The 19,798-nt window shown below is 39.3% G+C and overlaps 1 protein-coding gene across 1 annotated transcript in view; it reads right to left on the minus strand.

The window, feature by feature from the left end:
- Nucleotides 1-18,063, minus strand: part of BRAF (B-Raf proto-oncogene, serine/threonine kinase) — an 81,140-nt gene extending 63,077 nt beyond the window's left edge. The window contains exons 1-2 of the mRNA XM_062589855.1: nt 17,740-18,063; nt 2,858-2,959 (exon numbers count right to left, since the gene is read on the minus strand). Coding sequence (XP_062445839.1) covers nt 2,858-2,959; nt 17,740-17,889 — 252 coding nt within the window. The 5' untranslated portion in view covers nt 17,890-18,063. The remainder of the gene's footprint in view (nt 1-2,857; nt 2,960-17,739) is intronic.
- Between the last annotated feature and the right edge of the window lie 1,735 nt (nt 18,064-19,798).

Genomic DNA, 19,798 nt, shown 5'->3' on the forward strand with positions numbered 1-19,798 from the left:
CTGCAGCACAGGCTTGTAAAAGCAGGCCAATACTGCACTTAAAAAGCCAGAGATGAGACTTTAAAAAAACCAATCAAAATATAAAAGAAGAGGTTGGACAGAGTTTAAGTTGCACTGTCTTCCGGTTCAGACATACCAGGAAGACAGTACACAGACCATAAAGTGACAAAATCTAGATACAGTCTATGTGAGAGACCTTGGGGGCAGCACAGAAGTCAGTGATGATGCTCAAATACAGCGCTAGAGCAATAGGCACAATGGTTGACCCACGGGCTCTCTACATAGGCAGTTTGCTGCTTCTAACAGAGGGCACAGGGAAAAGGATATCGATTGAACTGCTTAAGTTACCCAAATGTACTCTGCATAATCTCATGTTCTTTTTATTCATACCAAAACAACTATTTTTCTAAAAACTACCATGCTGCTCTTCTACATCTTCTGAGATTACAGAGCTTTTTACATACTGCTTTGTCCTTTCAACCCTGCAACCAAGGTTATTCTGGCCCTTTTCTGACAAGCGGAGGAAGAAAGGTAAACCATTAGCTCTAGCACTGACAGATTAGCTTCAGATGTGTTGCTACAAGATAAATTCTGACAAAAGAAAGCTACTGCTGCTCTTGTCCAAGCCAAAAAGCACCCAAAAAAGTGGTAAGGGCACAGAAAGGACATGGCAGACAATTGCACTGGGTTTAAAAATCAAGAGTTAAAAATAAGACAATAATCTTGCTTCTTACTGTACTTGTTACTTTGTAATAGGATTCCTCCTTTTCTTTCCCTTACACTCTAGTTCTACTCCAGAAAAATCTACATACTTAAGAAATCTACACCCTTAAGAAATTACTGTTTTGCAGCACCAAATTCTATTCACTTCCATCAATCTATCTGAGTATGGTCTAATTCAGGCTGATGACCATCCAAAGGGGAAAAGTCCTGTTCCCTACCCCTCTTAGCTCACAGCTGCAAGCTCTTCCCCTTCCCTGGTCTTGGCCCCAGCTCTGGGGCTCACTGACCTTCATCATGACCAAGTTCAACCTACTAGCCAGATGGCAAACTAATTTAACAAAAATAGAGTCTTTTTCTCATGGATTAATGAATCAAGGTGGCTCAGGCACTACTGGTACTACAAGCACCACAGCAAAGGAAGTAAAGGAATCATGGAGCAAAGAGCTGGAAAAATCAAGGCTTTTCATTTCAGTGAAGACCACCGCCTTCTTACAGGACTCAAGTGTCTCATGGGATAATTAAATAGCTCACTCTTGAAAAAGCAGAATCCCAGTCACTCCTCCTTTCAGTGGCTTACTACCAACAGCACCAGTTGCCATGAAACATGCTTCATGATCCAGCTCAACTCCCTAGTGTAGCAGAGGACCACCCTATTTGGCCTTGCAGAGCCAGCTGATCACATTAACAAGCCACAGAACTGCTGTTTCATCTCGGCTACACATTGAACCATCAAACTCACAGCTCTGCTTTAAGCTTGATGTTTTGTAGTCACTGACAATTTCAGACTTAAGCTCTTTATACTATTGCAATCATTTCCTAGTACTCATTTTCCACTGTAAACACCCCCTTCCCTGTCAATGAGCTACAGAATAACCTAACGACTTCCTATGTAGAGGTCTCAGTTTTAATCTGGATACAAGCAAGTGACAATTGGCAGTAACGAACTAACCATTTCACTACCTGAAATCCAGGCTCAGAAAAAGTTAAGCTCATTATTATTGTAATATGATACAGAGTCTAATAAAAACAACATACCTTTAGTGATATTAAATATAGAGATATGGAATAAATCAGTTCACATGTAAACAAAGGTGTATCTGCATACCACTGAGTGGTTAAAATAAAACTCATTCGATACTTCCATTTCACAACATAAATAAGTAAAGCAAGTATGAAGTGCCTCATTTGTCCTTAGCAGTTAGGGATATTATGTCAACATTTGTATAATCAAACTAGTATCCTGATCTGACATATTAAGATAAAAGCTAGAAGCACCTCAAATAATAAGATCTGTATTTTTAATTGTCCAGTGCCTTTAGGCAGTAATTACAACTAAAAAGGCTACAAAAGAATGTGATTGACCTACAGTTATTTCAACACTTGAAAGAACCAAGAAAAGGCCAGAGTTTAGAGTAAGTTGATACCAATTCAGTTCCTAATAGATGTTAACTTATGCATGCGGTCCTTTAATGTGCTCATAATGGTACTGTATCAATGCAATTTCACAAATCTGGAATGAGGGAAGAATAAACGGATTTGATTTATAATTAGCTTACAAATTAAGTGCAGCTTTAAATATTGCTCCATTCTGCAATTTTACACATTTCTGTCACAAAGGTCCCTTCTATCTAAAACAATTGCTGGATTCTATGTGAGTATTTTTCAATGGGAAAAAGTGAAATCAATAGCTTTAAGAGCAAAGTTAGCCTTAGAGATGTTTTCATGTTCATATATATAATACATATACGCATATGCACACACATGTGTATTTATATTCATGTATAGAAATACAGCATGCATTTTTGTATTACACAAATTCTTTTATATGCAACCTCTGTATTACACACAATCTGTTGCTCCTGCAACACAAAGGCTGGAATACAGCAGCAAATGGAATGCTTCACATTTCCACTGCACAAACCCAATTATTAGAACGTGCCACTGATCTTCCCCAACTGATGTGTACTAGGAGTCCTACACTGTTTCCTTCTGTCTCCAGGGAAAATGTTATGTTTCTAACACAAGGAAGATGTACTCTTACTATGAGTATTGTCAGTTTTAACATAAAGTGCTTTCAGTAATACTAACATAACATACCAGCAATCCAACGACATTCATTTGAATGCAAACTTACCTCTAAGTATATTGACGGTGGGTTATGCTCCCCTCCAAACTTGTCCAGCAATGCCTCTATGTGTTCTTGTGTTAATTTAATCATCTGTTTGATATTCCACACCTAAACCAGAAAATAAATACATTTTTATAATCATAAGAAGCCTGTTCTAAACTAAAATTAATTACATTTTCTAGCTCTTTAATGACTGACATCCCTAATAAAAATATTTTGGCATCAGTAAAAAAGCATGCAAAGCTATACTGCTCTTCCATTGTCAGTAACACACAGCTTTCTTCCCAGTTAAACAGTGAAAAGTTTCCTTTAGTTTTGAAATTCAGGAGCCACTGTATAAACACTTTTTAAATAAACATTAAAAATATGCTTTGTAAAAATGCATTAAGTCATCCTCTTGAAAAATTTTGCAATTCAATTTCTACAATTACTTCAAAGTTTAATGAAGGAGTTCTATCAAATTGTAAATAACCTGTAGCAAACTGGTCAACAGCATTCACATCACCCAAATCCAATATTCTATTTATATGGTAATAGGATGTATTGATCTTAAGCACTTTCTATACCTTGGATTCTATACTCCCTTACTATACAAGTTTTCATACAGACTTAGGATATGATCTGAAAATGACATTTACTTCAACTGCATAGAGAAGATTTACAGCATTGTATTATGGAACAAGTAGCAACCTGAGTTATTCTTCAATGTCTTGAAAGAGTCAGTTTTAGTAATTTGACACTGCTGCAGGTGAACAGTACTATGAGTTCTAACTTACACCTAAAAAGACATCAATGCACAAATTTAAATCCTTTAAAATAATAATACTGCATTGATTGAAGAAGCTATGTTAGTCCAACTGAAGTCAAACTTATAGGATGGTAAAGAGTAAGAGCAGAAGGAGGCAGGAAAATCTCTTCTTAACATGTACTGCTGTTCAGAGAATTTGCGAGGAAAAACTGATTGTCAAAGATACTGAATTCAGGATGGAAAAAAATATACTGTGCTTCTTCCAAAGAGTTTCTAAGGATTTCTGTTCCCTCATTCAGTTTACCTCTTAACTATATACAGACTCATTCTTTAAGCTGTATAAAAGCTGGTAGAACTTTCCTCTTAAAGAGGTTACAAATAACTTTATACTCTAAAGTAGGTATCAGTAACATGATCCAACCCAAGGCAGAAAACAGCTTTACTTCGTAACTTGAGAGGTTCACAAAAAAACAAATTCTAAGACAGAACTCACATTTTTCACATCACCTTATTTACCCCACTAATTCCAGACATCAATTATTTGCCAGTAAACATCAAGATAAGTCACTCCCTAAAATAAACTAACAGTTGATTTATCTTTAACTCTAGCTTTATAAGAGATATTAGAATAAAGATTTCATCAAGCAGCCAAATCCGAACAAAAATAGTTTGCTTAGTAATAACCCCAAAACACCACAAGAGGAGGGTGCGAGGCAAAAAACAGAAATCTCCATAGCTGCTATCAAGACACTCTGTATAAAACCTCACCTGAGACTATTGTGCAAGCCAACTTTCTTCTCAACTCACCTCAAACTAAATTTCTCAACCAACAGTAAATGGTAGGATTTCTGTATTTTGTTAAGGTTCTTTCAAATATGGCAACAGATAACCATATGCTCGATCAAATAAGCAAGCTTGAATTAACACTATTTCAATAATCTGTTCAATACAAGAGTTTTGAATTTTTAGCTGCTGCATAGCTAGTAACATCCTACTAATCTGGGTGTGTATCCAAAAAATGGCTAGCAAACTAAGGAATTGTCTCAAGATTACTTTCAGAAAGAAGGTTTCAGTAGTATTTAATGTAATCTTTATTACTGGGTCATTCTAGCAAATTTACCTGTGGGAACACATTTTCGAAGAAGGGCTCAACATGTACCAATTTCACCGGGGGGAGGGGGGGGGGGGGGGAAGAAGAAGATTCTTCACTGAAAGTCACCTCTGTCTCCAAATACTTTTTACAAGTGATTAACTTCCTTGTTAATATCCTATTTCCTATCCATAACCACACCTTTGCTTCTCTCTTTTCTTGCAGTAAAGAAATAGACATATAACTAAACAGTAACAATATGCAGAACAGAAACATGTTATTTTAGAGATGTTAGAAAGAGCACAAAACAGCAGCGTCTAACTGAGAGGAGAAATCTTCCTGTAAAATTCTTATTATGACAAGAGAGAAAAATGACTGACTAATAAAGGAAGTAAAACAATTTTTGAACCTTACTGCCAGCTGCTGGACTATGGTACAAATGTCTCTATCTGAAGAAAGTGAAGTTAAAGTCTAGTGGAAGACAACATTGGTTCAAGCAGCTGGAAAGGGTGCACTAAATTACTTGCTACACATCCAGACAGTAAATCAAGAGCTTTTCCGTAAGTGAATCTTGCAGGGAGATTTAATATAGATTTCTATTGTCATAGAAAGGATTTTGACACAGTTAAAAACTACATGGAAGATACAGAAATTTCAAGTCAACCATACCAACAACAAATCAGTATTTGTTACTAACAGAAATAGAATAGATTTTAAAGATTGCCTCATTCTCCATAAAGTGTGTGTGTTTCTACACTAAAGAGCTTTCTCCTAGACAACATGATAAAAACAGTTCTTCAAGCTAAATGTGTGCCCACTAATATCATTCCTTCAGATCTTAGTGCTTCCTTTATCCACACTTCACTTGCACTTTCCCTAGAAAGAAAAGAAAACTGCAGAAGCCTTCTGGTCATTAAGAAAGGGATAGACCTATTTTTTCCGTTACTCTTGCAAATACTGTTGTAAGCACGCTGCTGTTAAGAGTGCAGTTGCACCTGTATGAAACCATATAACCACAACTGCCGAGTATCTTGCAGAAAGACAAAAACTGATGCCACCCTAACAGACAGTTGTTGGAAACATTAGTGTATTTTGAAATAGATCTGCAACACATCTAGTACTCTCCACACTCAAATCCAGTCACTTTCCATAGGAAGCAGCACGTTTTGAGACTATAATGTTTACGTTTTGAGACTATAATGTTTTATGCTATTTCCATAAAAAAGTAATGAATCTTTTGCATCTGGGATGAGCTTATCTGTTTTCAAAAAAGGCCTGGAATAAAGAAGTTATTCTGTCTTACCTGATGGCATTAGGTTAAGGCTATTCTCTGTGCTAAGAGATTAAATCTGATTCTCCTTTAAATGCTGCTGGACCAAGGAAGCTGACATAGGCTAATGTGGTCACAGTCAAAAGACTTGAGATATTCCAGCTATACCGGAATATATCTGGTTATATCTGCAGATTGTGGATAATCATGCATTAATTTTGCAAATAAGCACTCTCTTGCAACGTAATAAAGATGACGACCTGTTTCAAGCCAGAGGCAAGTAAAATACAGCAGGAGCCTACATCAGATCTATTTCGTGAAGTCTATGGCTCTGCAACCTGCAGAGTCACAAAGCAACTTTTACATCCTTCCATTTATCAAAAAACACACTGCCTGAGACAGGACAAAGCAAACTATCTTTTGTACTTTTTATACCCGGCGTCAGACACCACAACTTCCAGTACGTCCCAACTCTAAGCTCTATGATTCACATTTGGTGGAAGTCACTTCAGAGTTTGACTCTTAAAAAAAGAAAAAAAAAAAAAAAAGAGTCATTTTTTGCACAGGAACAGAACGGTCCTGCATTTGGATTATCATACTTGGCATAAACATTTTAAAGATGGAGAATACTTGGATAGAACCAACCGGATAAAGTCATTTAAGAACTTGATTTAGTAACTGTTTTATAAGGAGAAAAAAAAAATCAGTATCTATCCAGTCCTGTTCTAATCAGTCCTTTCACGCTTCTTTCTTAGAGAATTAATTCAGCTGTTTGGTCTGCTGAGCTAGTATCCACTTTGTCAGAAAACACTTTAGCAAGCTGACACGTATGAGATGTTTCTTGGCTGGATTAGTGTTTTACCTAACTTGAAAGTAACATATGTGTTAGAGTAAAGGGGAAGAAAGGGCACATATAAATGGGGTTAATAGCTCACCTCAGGGTTTGCAAGTCAAGATGCAGGGCTTGAATCTTCCCACTTTCATTGTCAAAAATGGCTGACACCTCTTTCTCACATTTTGATGCCTTCCCAAATACTTTCTGTCCTCAACCTGGAATGGTGCTAGTCCTCTACCTGTCTCTTACAAGCAGTGCTTCCATTTTTCTGCAGTCATACCTAATAGTCTGCATATAGAACAAGTCTGCATAATTCAGCAGTTATGAACATAACGTGCACATACAGTGGGAAGGATACTCCTATCCTTCCTGCACTTCAAGCTCTAGCTTTTCTCCATCTCTAAAGTATCCTTCAGTTCCCATATCCACTGTCTGCATCGTAGCACTTTTCTTAGTTCCTGCTGACTCTTTCTGCTTATCAGATTTTCAACGGTATAGTAAAATTTTGTACAAAGCAAACATTATGAAAAATATTAACTGCTGAAAAACTTTCCTGGATTGAAAAAACAGCTTGCAAAAAGTTTCACGTAAGAGTTTACAGAAGTGACACAAATGTCAACACTGAGACTGCCTTCTTTAGTTTCTCACCCATCTTTTTATTAATGTTGACAAATCACTTCATCATAGGTCCTTTACAATGTCTAAGATACAACAGTGTATTCTCACTGCTAGACAGTTTAGAATGAGTCGGTTAAATTTTCTACTCCTAGGAAAGTAAACAAGTTACAGACAACAGCACATATAGAAGCTCCCGCAATCAAGGAAAAGGGAGAGAAAGATCTCATTCCACAAAATGCAGCAAACATATCTATTTATATTGATGACAAAGAATGACCTTGATGAAGATATATAATAACATATTCAAGAAGGGAAGCCACCAAGAAGAGAGAAAACTTTTTTTTTATACTGTTCTGTCGGATGATTGATCATAACTAAGTCAGCTAATGCAGTAATAGGATCAGCAGGTCTCTGTCTTAAGCATGGCAAATAAAAAAAAATGAAAATTTCCTTCCATTTAACAGCTATCATTCTTAGGAGGAAAAAAGCCAGTTCTTATCCATCTGTAACTAAAAATGCAGGTTAACTGTCCCTGCTGTGACACTGTTCCCTCTAAGCAAAAAAGCACACAACAACAAAAGTCACATATACCAAAAACACCAGTGAACCCCTCCCTCAAAAAACAAGCAAAAAAACCCCTAAGAAACATCTGACCAAGTAAATGCTCAAGTATCAGAACAGGACCTTGATGGAGGTAACAGAAACCCTACTGAAAAAATAAGGGAAAGATTAACCCTGGGATTCTGGTTAGGATGTACACATTCAATACAGATTTGCTTCCTTTGGCAAAGGATTTTTCCACAACAAATTTTAGTACTTATTACAAATACTAAGTTTTGATTTAATATTCTTAGATGTCTCAGATTTATTTGCAAACCATCAGTTGCAAGTGATCGTTTTCTTCCCCTTGTTTAAATTTAAAGTCAAATCACATTGCTCATTACTGAGCTGTACTCTTAGAAAAAATAGCCTTTCAGTCTGTCAGGCCTTTGACTGTAAGTTGCCTCCTCTCTAACAAAATGATTTCATACTTACTCTAATTATTTTCAAAATAAAGTTTTGAAATACAGTGATAAACTGTAATAGATGAAGCATGATAAAGCTTAACCTTGAAGCACAACTAAGTAGTTTTCTCTATTAGAAGTAGTCACCATAACCTTAGGCTGTGGTTCCTTAACAGCTAACATCAGCCTAGAAGGTGGGAGAAGTTCTCGTACTGCCTGGGCTGCTCGTCCCTGCTCCCTCCTTTATGCTGGCTCCAGAACTCAAGCCTTTGCCTGACCTTTTCCGTCAAATGCTAAAGGAGCAGAAAATGGTTCTGTTTGTCAGGGTTAGTTTACTGACAACACAGTGTGCTGAAACCACCTGGCAAATGACCCAGTGACCACCTAAGCTAGTGCAAAAAAAGTCATCTTTCCTTTCCACTGCCCACATTAAACAGGACAGTTGTAGTCTGAATTAGTCTAGTTTCAGTTCACTTTCATTCCCCACTTTTTCATCACCTGCCATCTTTGTTGCTTGCTGGTCAGTGGAATTTGCCTTTAAGCACCATAAAAAGAAAAGTAACAGATGTTTACTACCACAGTAGGAGTGTAAAAAACAGGAGGTACCTGTATCCTTCATTTAAATCATTAACTACCAGTTGAATGGCTTTCTTTGATCTACTAAATCTATTATTCCATGTTCCTTAAGGCTTTTGTATTGCATTAGACCTATTTATTCACTTTGGTACTAACTCAGCAGTCATAAGGCTCACATGTAGATCAAGTTCTGGTACAAGTCACTACATTTACATTTCATTATTTATTTACAAATTTCTCCCTAGACTGTCATAGGTAGACTATACTTTTAAGAAATAGGAGAAAAGTTATTCAAAACTTCCTAACTTAAGGAACTCCTAATTAAAATTTTTGCTCCAGAGAGGTAACTACCATAGATTTTAATCAAGTGTTAAAGCCATACACTAGTGGACTTGAAAGACTATTGTGCATATGCCTGACTATTTCTCCCCACACCTTAAGCTGAAGACAAATCATATTTCTGATGGAGAGCAATAAGCCAAACAGCTAATTACAATAATTGCACTTAAGAAGCAAACACTAGTCAAGCAGAGCTCTCACACAGTTTAGGTCATGTTAATTAAAGTGACAAAACAAACTCAGTCCCTCTTGAACTACAGAGTCTACTTTGCTCTCCCCTTCCCAAGGCACATACAACTAAAGTATTCAGAAAACATGATCAGCACCTATTTAAAAGCTAATGCTTTCACTACATAACATTTTGCAATTTTTACAATATCCCACCACTGAATTATTACTACAGCATGCACGAGTTTTCTGCTAAGCAGCACGTAAAACAGCAAATAGTCAACTGGAGCTACTAAAGCATACTCAAATTGTCTGTGATCCAACAGAGTAATTAAAATATCCTATTTTTATCATAAATAGCTCTCAAAACCTGAAATGAAGGCAAATATGTGCATCTTACAAATAAGAAAACAGGTATCAGAAAGTAATATGCTCACAATCACAAGAAACAGTCACAAATATAAACTACCATAGAAACCACATTTTCCTAACTGGTATTCCACATTTCACTTAGCAGACCTGCCGCCTACTAACCCTAACTGTAACATGGAAAACGATATAATTTAAAAGGTAGAATCAGTTTTCTACCACTCATTTTAGAGAATGTTAGGAAGAAAATAAAACACAACTATCACATCTTCCCTCTTCATTTTAGAAAGAGATTTAGTATATCATCTACTAGTTTTTGTTTCAACACATTCCAGGCACTGAGGAGTGAAGAGAACTGTCCATTTAAGGCAAAAAAAAAAAAAAAAAAAAATGCTGAAAAAGATTTTCAGTTGACTCCATTATCAAACCGGTAAACTGTTTAGCACAGAAAAGCTATTGCAAGACTTTTAACCTATAACTACTGAATCTAGAAACTGGGAAAAGTCATATCTATTTTCAGCTACCAATGCAAAACAAACAAACAAACAAAAACCCACAAGAGTCTTTATTAGCACTAACAAATTGTATTCCAATAAACTTAGGAGAATATTGAAAGAAATCCTTTCTGAAAGCTACCTCAGATTACACCTTTAAATCTACACTACTTATAACTAATTAGAGAGAATGTTTGGTCTATTAAGATTTAATGAATAAATTTACAAAACCAGTTCAGAGGTTGAAGAGCTAACATACAACCACCTAGTTTTTCCTAACCCATAGTATCTACTCTCAACCTTTTAAAGTCAAAAATAGCAAGCTTTATTTCATGTTGATTTTATACTGCTTTTCAAGCACTATCAGTGAATAACTTTTACTAAAAGCAATAAGGATATTATGCATGCTACTCAAACTTCAGAAATGTCTACTCTCAAAACAATCCCCTTATCTGAGACAAAATTTTAAAAAGTTACCAGTTCTGTGCTCCAAATGATCAGAAAATGTTGACTAAACGAAATGTAACTGCATCTGAAGAGTACATACTACTTATCAGCATATTAAACAACGGTTTTACTAATGACTATGCTGTTTAAGGGGCCTCACTGTACCACAGCTGGAGGAATTACAGCTGGTATCCTTGCTTGCATTAAAAAAATTCTAGTAACTTAATTATTCAATATATTTTTAAACAACAAGTACATCTTGTTCATTAACAAACTTGCTTGCCTCCTAGATGCAAGGCTTTAAAGGAAATTGGTACCCTTCATGCAGAACTATAACCTCCTTTTTACAATACATTTTCAGTAAACATATTTGGAGAGAATCATAAAAATATTACACTTAATCAGAAACCTGTTAACAATATATGTCCCCTTTCATATCCCCAAACAGGCTCCCATGATATCTTAAACAAAATATTGACAATTTGGAGAACCCATTTGATACTGAACAACATCTGAATTGCACAAACTCCATTTTTAAAAGAACACTGGTTCTAATTTCTGATCTTCAACGTTAATGTTGAACTGGAATTTCAAGGTGGGATGATAAAGTGCAGCACTGTTCCTGAGGAATTATCCCTGAACTGATAGCACCTTTGGACAACAGGGGTGGTTGAAAATTACGCGCTTTTTCATGTTTTTCTGTTAGAGTCCACATCCATAAAATATTATCAGAAATACAATAAAGGCATTATTGCAACCCCCTCACAAACACACCTTTTATTAAAAAGGTGGAGTAACATATCAAACACTTGCAGCAAGGAGTTTAAAGGGGGGGAAAAAAAGAAAAAGCATGCAATTCTGTAGCATGGAGTCTTGTATAATTTGAGATCTGGTCACAGTATAGAAAATCAGTTGCATGAAGCGCATATTTCTTCATTTGGAAAAGAAGCTGTGGGCAGGAGTGAAGATTCTGAGCTTCAGAGGATTCCATTATACACCCAAAGAGCTTAAAAGCAATTGGAATTAAAAAAAACACCCACCCACACATACACACACATGTATACTGGCTCCTGTGCAATTCTTGTGCTAGCTGTGAGAAAGTAGTTGTGTTCACAGATGCACGAATGAACGAGAACTATGAAAACCACCTCACACCTCCAAAACCAAAATACTATCCTCAGAGCTCTCATGTGCTCAAAGCTTCTGGGAAAGCATACTTACAGTACAAGAAACTCAGAGGGGACTTTCACTCATCTTGGCACACTACCAAAGCTATGACATGTAATCTTATTTCTGCAAAAGGTACACTCAGAAGGTCTCCAGTGAAACGAAAGATTGTCACAACCTAGCACAGGAAGCTCAAGATCACGAAGACCTAATGGGTCAGGATTCAAATCTAACAAGACCAGCTAAAAAAACATCAGTTATACAGGATATCTCATTCACCTGTAAAAATGAAGGTCAGTGCAGTTTCCTGGACAGACATACTCTTAAAAAGAAGTAAACAAAAAACCCACACCATACTACCACTGCTCTCCCTAACCACATAGTTCAGCCACATACCTTGCAACAGCTTTGGAGCTCATCAGAGCCCTTGAGGAGATTCAGTTCACTAATCTTGCAAAAAATAACTCAGGGGGGAAAAAAAAGAAAAGAAAAAAAAATAGTTTTCTTCAGCATTAGTGAACTGGCAAAGGATCTAAGTACCAAAACTGACACAAAGCAATAGGTAGGGCAGAGCAGCCAAAAGCAGGTACTTCCCCCTTTTGGTGGCAGGGCACAATTTGATTAACTTTAATGTAACTGCAGTGATAGGGAACAGCATTAATCATTAATGACTACTGTTATGACAGAGCACTTCTATTACATTACCCTTCATAAGTGAATTGTTCAAACTGAAAATACACTACACAAAACTCAAACTTAGCAGGAAAGTACCTCCAAAGAACTCTTAAACCTTAAGTAGCTTCTGTTAAGGTTGGACTGGAATAGAATATTTAATTTTATGATGATAACTTGAAACCTGCTTTGCTTCCTCTGGGAGTCCAAATAAAACTATAAAATTACAGAATTTCCTACTAATTGAAATTCTCTCCAAAATCTTTCATGCAGTCAAGTTTTCTATACATAGCTATTAATAAAACTGACCTGTAAAGCTGTTATATATATATAAAAAAAAAAAGGTGGAATATCAGAGCTTGAAGCATATAAGTTTTCCATTTACTTAAAAAGAAAAAAACTATCATCAAAAGACATCACCTTAAAAAATCTATTTGCATCTAGAGTACTTTTAATTGCACACAGCAAAACAATTGGCTTTCCTGACTAATACAAGCATCAAGAAAGTGATTAGAACAGCTTTAAAAATAAGATGTCTTTGAGTTTACAAAGTACAAATGGAAACAGTGGCTTAAGTATCAATATCAATTCACAAAAAACTCAGTATGTAGCATCTGTATCCAACCATTTGGGGATATCTATACAGACCAAAAAAGTCTTTAAGGCATCAAAATTTTTCAAAAAATACTACAAGCCAATTGGGTAAGTTTTGTGTAATCAAACAAGCTACCACAGAACACAGCTGTTAATCCTATTGCCTTTTGAGATAAACACCACAAGAAGAAATATTTTTAATATCTTCATAGAACTCAAGTATTACAAGGTTGTGTTCTAAACACTCAATTTACCTTGCCAAGCATCATAAAAAGCCCAAAGAAAAAGAGATGAGAGGTTATCAAACTGACCATCTTTTTTTATGCCTAGATCATCTTTTCTATGCCTGCCATCACTCCCGGCATCTTTTCTATGCCTGCCACATTTGCCTGTGGAGATGACAGAATCTATTAATGTAGATTTTTTGAAAGAGTTAGGAAAATCTATGCTCATGCTTTACCACCTCTAACCATTACAAAAAAATAAAAATAAAAAAAAAAGTCGTAATAGTGACCCGAAACCATCTTTTCTGTTACAACTTAAACTCCCTACTTCTGGCAGTAATCACAAGAAGGCTGGATAACATGTTATTTGCATTCTTCACATCAGATCTGACAATTTTTTTTATTATATATATATTTTAAAGTAATCTCAATTCTGTCAGTCTTTCCTGAGAGTTCTGATCTTCAAGACTTCTGGCCATCCCCGTTACTCTTCTCTAGACTCTCCCCAACTAGTCCATGTATTTATTGAAGTAGTGGCCCAGGGTCTGATACTGCATTCAGCTAAGGCCTTTCCTATGCTGAGCAGGACAAAATACAAGGAAACGTCATCGAGATTTGACATAAAACTTATTCCCAATAATACAAAAGCAACAAAGCAAAAATGCTTAAATCTCTTCAGCTTTCTAAGCAACATGTTTAACTGTGAACTCTTTAAATAGAAAACAATTCTTCTCATAAGTTCCTATAATTTCCAGTCTGATAGGTACTCTAAACATTATAACAAAAAAAAAATCATATTTTTTCTCAGTGTACCTAGATTATTTTATGATAATCCACCAGTTACCTGATACAGATGCCTTTTCATCTTATAGATTTAAAAAGAAGAATAAAATGTGTTTTATAAGATTACATTTTCTAAAAAATATAACTAATATTCATGAAGGGTAAGTGCCAGCATCTCCACCTAGAAAATGATCAACTGTCTAACAGACTAGGGCCTTGCTTCATAACTTAAAGTCATTTTTATCTTCCAAAGAACACTTCAGGGCACACATCTCTGAGTACAGAAAATCCTATTTGAATTATTTAATGTTTGTGTAAATAATCTCTAGCAACAAGAACAGAGCCTTTCCTCTCAGCTGTCACAGACTCCTTACTGTATCAACAACCCCATAATACCCTGAAAATCTTCCATCCAAACAATTTCTTGTCCTGAGAATTCATCCTGTGGTACAAGCCAATCTAAATGCCTCTAGGGGCCAGAGGCTTTTCCTGGGCCTTCCAATACCAGAACAGTGAGTAGAAAAGAAAAAGTTTACACTCCTCACTTGCTCCTACTCTCTTCAAATCCTTATGCCTCCAAGAAGTACCTTTTTCCTAAAGGCACTTTTTTTTTTTTTTTTTTTTTTTTTGAGTGCAGCAACTAAGCATTATTGTTACTAGCCTTGAACTGATGTTACAGAAAAAAATGCTTTAGCAGTTACTACATTCTTACATAGTGCCTCTTTATTATTAGGAGAGATTTTTTGTATCAGCATTTGGGCTGATAAGGGAGCTTCTGAAGCACTAGATTCAATATCTGACTAAAAATCTGTCATGAGTTTAATGATAAAAAAGCTCCATTCTAACCTTGGTAAGGAACACCGTCTTTACCTGACAACTTCAGCTTATATGAATTTGTATAAACCTACTCCAAGGTCTATCCAAGATTATTGTTGTTCATTCCCCCTTTTAAAGTAGAAACTTAGTTTTGTAGTTTACCACAGTCTTTCAGGAAATACAGCCACTATTTCCAGAAGGAAAACTTTCAGTTCTGCACCAAAACCTTTCCAGGTATCTCCCCAAAGTGAGGTTACGTTCCTTGATGGACTTCCACAGCACAGCTATTTTTAAAGCCTGAATTTACACTGTCTTAAAGGAACAAAACAAAACACTAGAACATGCACTTACATTAGAGCCAAGAGTCAGTTACAAGTACTTCATTTTTTTTAAATAAATTTGTCACTTTGAATTATCATTACACTTTAAGTTTGCTTGTTTTTGTGTTAAGAATGGAGTTTCTTTAATGTATAAGCAATTTTTCATCATGAACATTATTAAAACTACAGATTTAGATGAGGTAATAAGTTAATTACTCATGACTTGAGGAAGAACTAAGTAACTGAAGAACAAAACCACATCAGAAAATAAAAATTCTAACCCCAGCTCTGCTTTAGACATGTGTGTTTCAGTATTTTCAACACATAAAAAGTTTGCTTTTGAATAATACAAGAATATCCCCACTCGCTTCTTAACAGTAAATATGTGCATCTATGCTTGTGAAGTACCAATCTCTGGTTGGCTGGTGTTCCAGATACCAGAATGCTTCTCTCTCTATGAGAGATGAGCTATTCAGCAAAAAGAAGAGTTATTCTATGTAATTTAGTATTTGGAACTAAGTTTAGCAAGCACATAAGAAAAAACATCTTTGAAGTTCAAGTGAGTTACAGTAGAGCTTCACAAAACAACCTCTTTAGTATCAAATCTGATTTTTTAAAAAATTGTCTCCTGTCACTCCTTTCCTCTCTACCTTCCACTGCAGTTTACTTTTCTCTGTCAGTTACATTGATCTTGCTGTTTCTAGGGCCACGGTATAAACTGGTTATTGAAAAGATCCCATAAAGATTGGCAGGAACAACAGGGCTACTCAGTTGCATGTACCATAGCAACAGCACAATCAGGGTGATAAAAAGTCAGTGAGAAGCTTATTATCCTCATACTACTGCCAAAAGAAAGTGTTGTTTAACACCACTCTAAGTATTTGGGCTTCCCAACCAGTTGAGTGTTTCTCCTTACTCAGGAAAGTTAAGGTCAGACTTGCATTACTCAAAGTATTTAATCACTTTGCTGTTTAGGTGCAAAATATCACTGAGTTTTGTCTTCCTTCAGCAAGCTGAGGGGGTAATTCTGTAAGAGTGAGGAATCAGCCTAACCTCTCACTAACATTATGGAGGAAAAGGCTCCTTCCAGATTTCTCCTTTCTGGCCATCTACATAGCATGATCTCTGGTACTTGTCAGACATCTCAACTCATAATCATAAAAATAAATAAAAGTGGTAACAGTTAGTGTTTTCTGATGAGGTAGAGTTGAGTTGGACCCCTCTGTGAGCCAATGATCAAAACCAGCTCAATGCAGGCTGGCTGTCCCTACCAGAAATAGGGAAAGAGTAAGGTCTTCTAAGAGCAGCAGAGAGCTATTACCTCAACGGCTCAGCACCTCACAAAACCACAAGACTTTGCTCGCAGATGAGAGGCACCACACTGTCTACACAGACATACTCAGGAAAGCTAAGCTGAGCTAAAATAATCTTCAGCAACTAAAGTACTGAATGAGGAGGCCATTTCTGTGATCTGTATTTAACTCTAGAACAGACTTTATACATGACATTCAGCAACTCACTCTGACTTCAAAGCCTACAGTATCTGTAGTAACCTGCAAAATACTTTACATTGTTAAGAGTGTATTCTATTCCACCTTTTACAAACGTTTCAGAACTGTTAGTAACTTAACCCTACCAAAACAGGTATCACTGCTCTTCATAGGATTGGGAAGTTCAGTGACATGCCCCAAAACACAGAAGTATCTAACAAAGATACAAACCAGAGGCCTGACATCCCCAGCGCCTGCACAGTGCCCTGTCCAATTTCCTCAGACTCCTTGTGCAGAAATCCTAAGTAGGGCCAAAATCCAGGAAACAAACCCCTTTTTTTAAACGACATTTCAAGACCATCGGGGATTACTGATTACAAAACATCCACACACCAGCTCAGCCAACTAAAGCCATCAGGTAACTTCCAAGTGTGACAAGAAGGAATTTCGGTGTTTTTTTTTTTCCTTCTTTTTTGCTTTGTTTTGTTTTAAACCAGACCCCGAGCCACCTCCCTCGCCCGGGCCCCGCCGCCCTCGCGGCTGCTCCACGCTCCCGCCGATGCCCGGTACGGGGGGATGGGGGGGACAGGGCCGAGGCCGCGGCGCCTCTCCGCCCCCCACCGCATCGCTAGCGGCAGTTAAGTGCGAGCGGCGAGAGGCGCCGAGGGAGGCAGGCCCGGGGCCTCCCCGGAGCGGGGGAGGCCCCCCGCGCCGCCGGCCGGGCCTCGCCTGCCCCCACGGCGCCGCGCCGAGCCCCGCCGCGGCCGGGCCCGCCGGCGCCCTCGGGCCGGCAGAGGGGGCGAGCGGGCGGGGGAGAGGGGCGTGAGCGGCGGCGCGGCCCGCTGAGCCGCCGCGGGGCCTCACCTCCTCCGGGATGGCCGGGTCGCCGCTGCCGCCGCCGCCGCCCGCCGCGTAGCAGGCCCCGAGCCCGGGCGGCGGCGGCGGCTCGGGCTCCATGTCCCCGTTGAAGAGCGAGGCCCCCTCCGCGCTGCCGCCGCTGCTCAGCGCCGCCATCTTGGATCGGAGCGCTGGGGCGAGGGAGGGGGAGGGGGAGGGGGGAGCCGCGTCCCCGCCGCCGGGACGCCCCCAGCCGCGACCCGTAGTGGGAGGGGGAGGGGGGCCGGCACAGATCCCGGCCAGCTCCTAGCGGCCCGCGCCACCGGCACGTCACGCCCGGCCCGTGATGTCACCCAGAATCGCCGCCGCGGTCACTGCGCATGCGCCGCCTCGACGTCACCGGGAAACACCCTGACGTCACGGCGCGGCCACCCGGTCACCCTGGGAACTCGAACGTGAGCTTAGGCCCCGCCCCTCTCGCCGGCCCCGCCCTTCGCGCCGGCGGCAGCGCCTTCCCCCCTCCCCTCCCCCGCGCCCCTTCGCGCGCAGTCGGCGTCCCGCGACGGCACCGGGGGCGCCTCCCAACGGCCGCCCAACGGCCGCCCAACGGCCGCCGCGGGAGCGGCTCGGGGCCAGGCTGCCGGCGGGCTGCGGGGCACAGTGCGCGGGAGGGAAGCCAGGGTCTTGAGCTAGTGCGGAGCAGATTCGGCACGAAAGTGGCATCTTGTCACTGACGTACTGAGGAAGGCAGGTTACGTTTGCCCTCAGAGGATTTGGGGGGGACAGAGAGGGGGAGATCTTCATTTTTGGAGTTGGTCCGGAAATGCTTGTAGAGGTGCCGAGACCCTGCAGTATCAGGTCACGGGTGCTTTAAGCTGGCTGCTCTTGCTGAGCCCTGGATTCATCGACGCCAGGGGTGCAGAGGTGCGTGTCTGTGTAAAATGAAAGGGTTGTTCCATGGCCCCCACCTTCATTTGTAGAACAGTGGGCTGATGCGAGCTAGGCAAGGGCCTCTCTGATATGCATGAAAATGAACTGGGCATATTTTCTGCTTCTGCAGTGGAAGGTGCTCAGGTGCACAAAGGGCCAAGAATGCACCTGTGCGGACCCAGCTGGAGAGCTGCGGAAAGCCTACAGTTAAATGCATGCGTTGTAATCTTATCTTCGCTCCTTTGTGCCTGTCCTTTACAGGACTGTGGTTAGTACCGTTGACATACTGCTTCTCAAATTACAGTTGAAAAAAAAAGGAATGTAGGTGCTAGCAAGATTAAAATTAGAAACAAATATGATTTTATGTGCTGTATGAGCTAGTAATGTGCTCGAACAGTAGCACAGTGGAAAGAGTTAGTAGGCAAGAAAGGAAGGATATTACCAGACACTGCATGTATTTAAACTTGTTGGAACTGGTCTGACATCATTACTATTGTGGTTTTGAGATCTATCTTTATTAATACGTACAAAGCAGTAATTATGGAGGTACTTCTAACTAGGAGAAAATCATATTTTTGTCTGAAAATATTGTACCTAGCCTATCTATAATTAAAACCATTGATTGCTATAATTATGAAAACATCTTTTTTTCCACTGACAACGTTTAGGCCTTGACCTGCCACATACTTATGCTTTATTTACATGAGTGCTTTAAGTGAGGAAAGGGTCTAGTAGTGAGCTCAGCAGAAAGCAGGACCCCTTGCTTTTTTCAGGTAACAGATATCACTTATCTGCTCAGGCATGTCAAGTCTGGAGACCTTGGAGCAAATCCCAGTTCCTAAATCCAAGTGTCCATCCTGTCTGCATCTTGCCTGCTTCACTAGGTTGCCACCTTCATGGCCAGCCTCATTTTCTGGGGAAAAAAGCAGGACTTACAGAGTGGGAGCTGCAGGGAGCTTCAGTCCTCTGGTCTGGCTGTCAGAGGAACCAGGATAGGAGGTCAAGTGCACCAGAAAATGCCCCCGTGTACAGCTCCAAAATGAGAAGCTGAAGCCAGGAGTCACCACTGCTCCCCAAAGACAGCTCCACAGTGCCCGCAGGGGCTCAGTGGGAGGGAGCAGCAGCCCTGCTGGACTCCTACAGGTGTTTGCAACAG

Source organism: Rhea pennata, chromosome 1 (assembly GCF_028389875.1).
Source record: "Rhea pennata isolate bPtePen1 chromosome 1, bPtePen1.pri, whole genome shotgun sequence".
Classification (NCBI taxonomy): domain Eukaryota; kingdom Metazoa; phylum Chordata; class Aves; order Rheiformes; family Rheidae; genus Rhea; species Rhea pennata.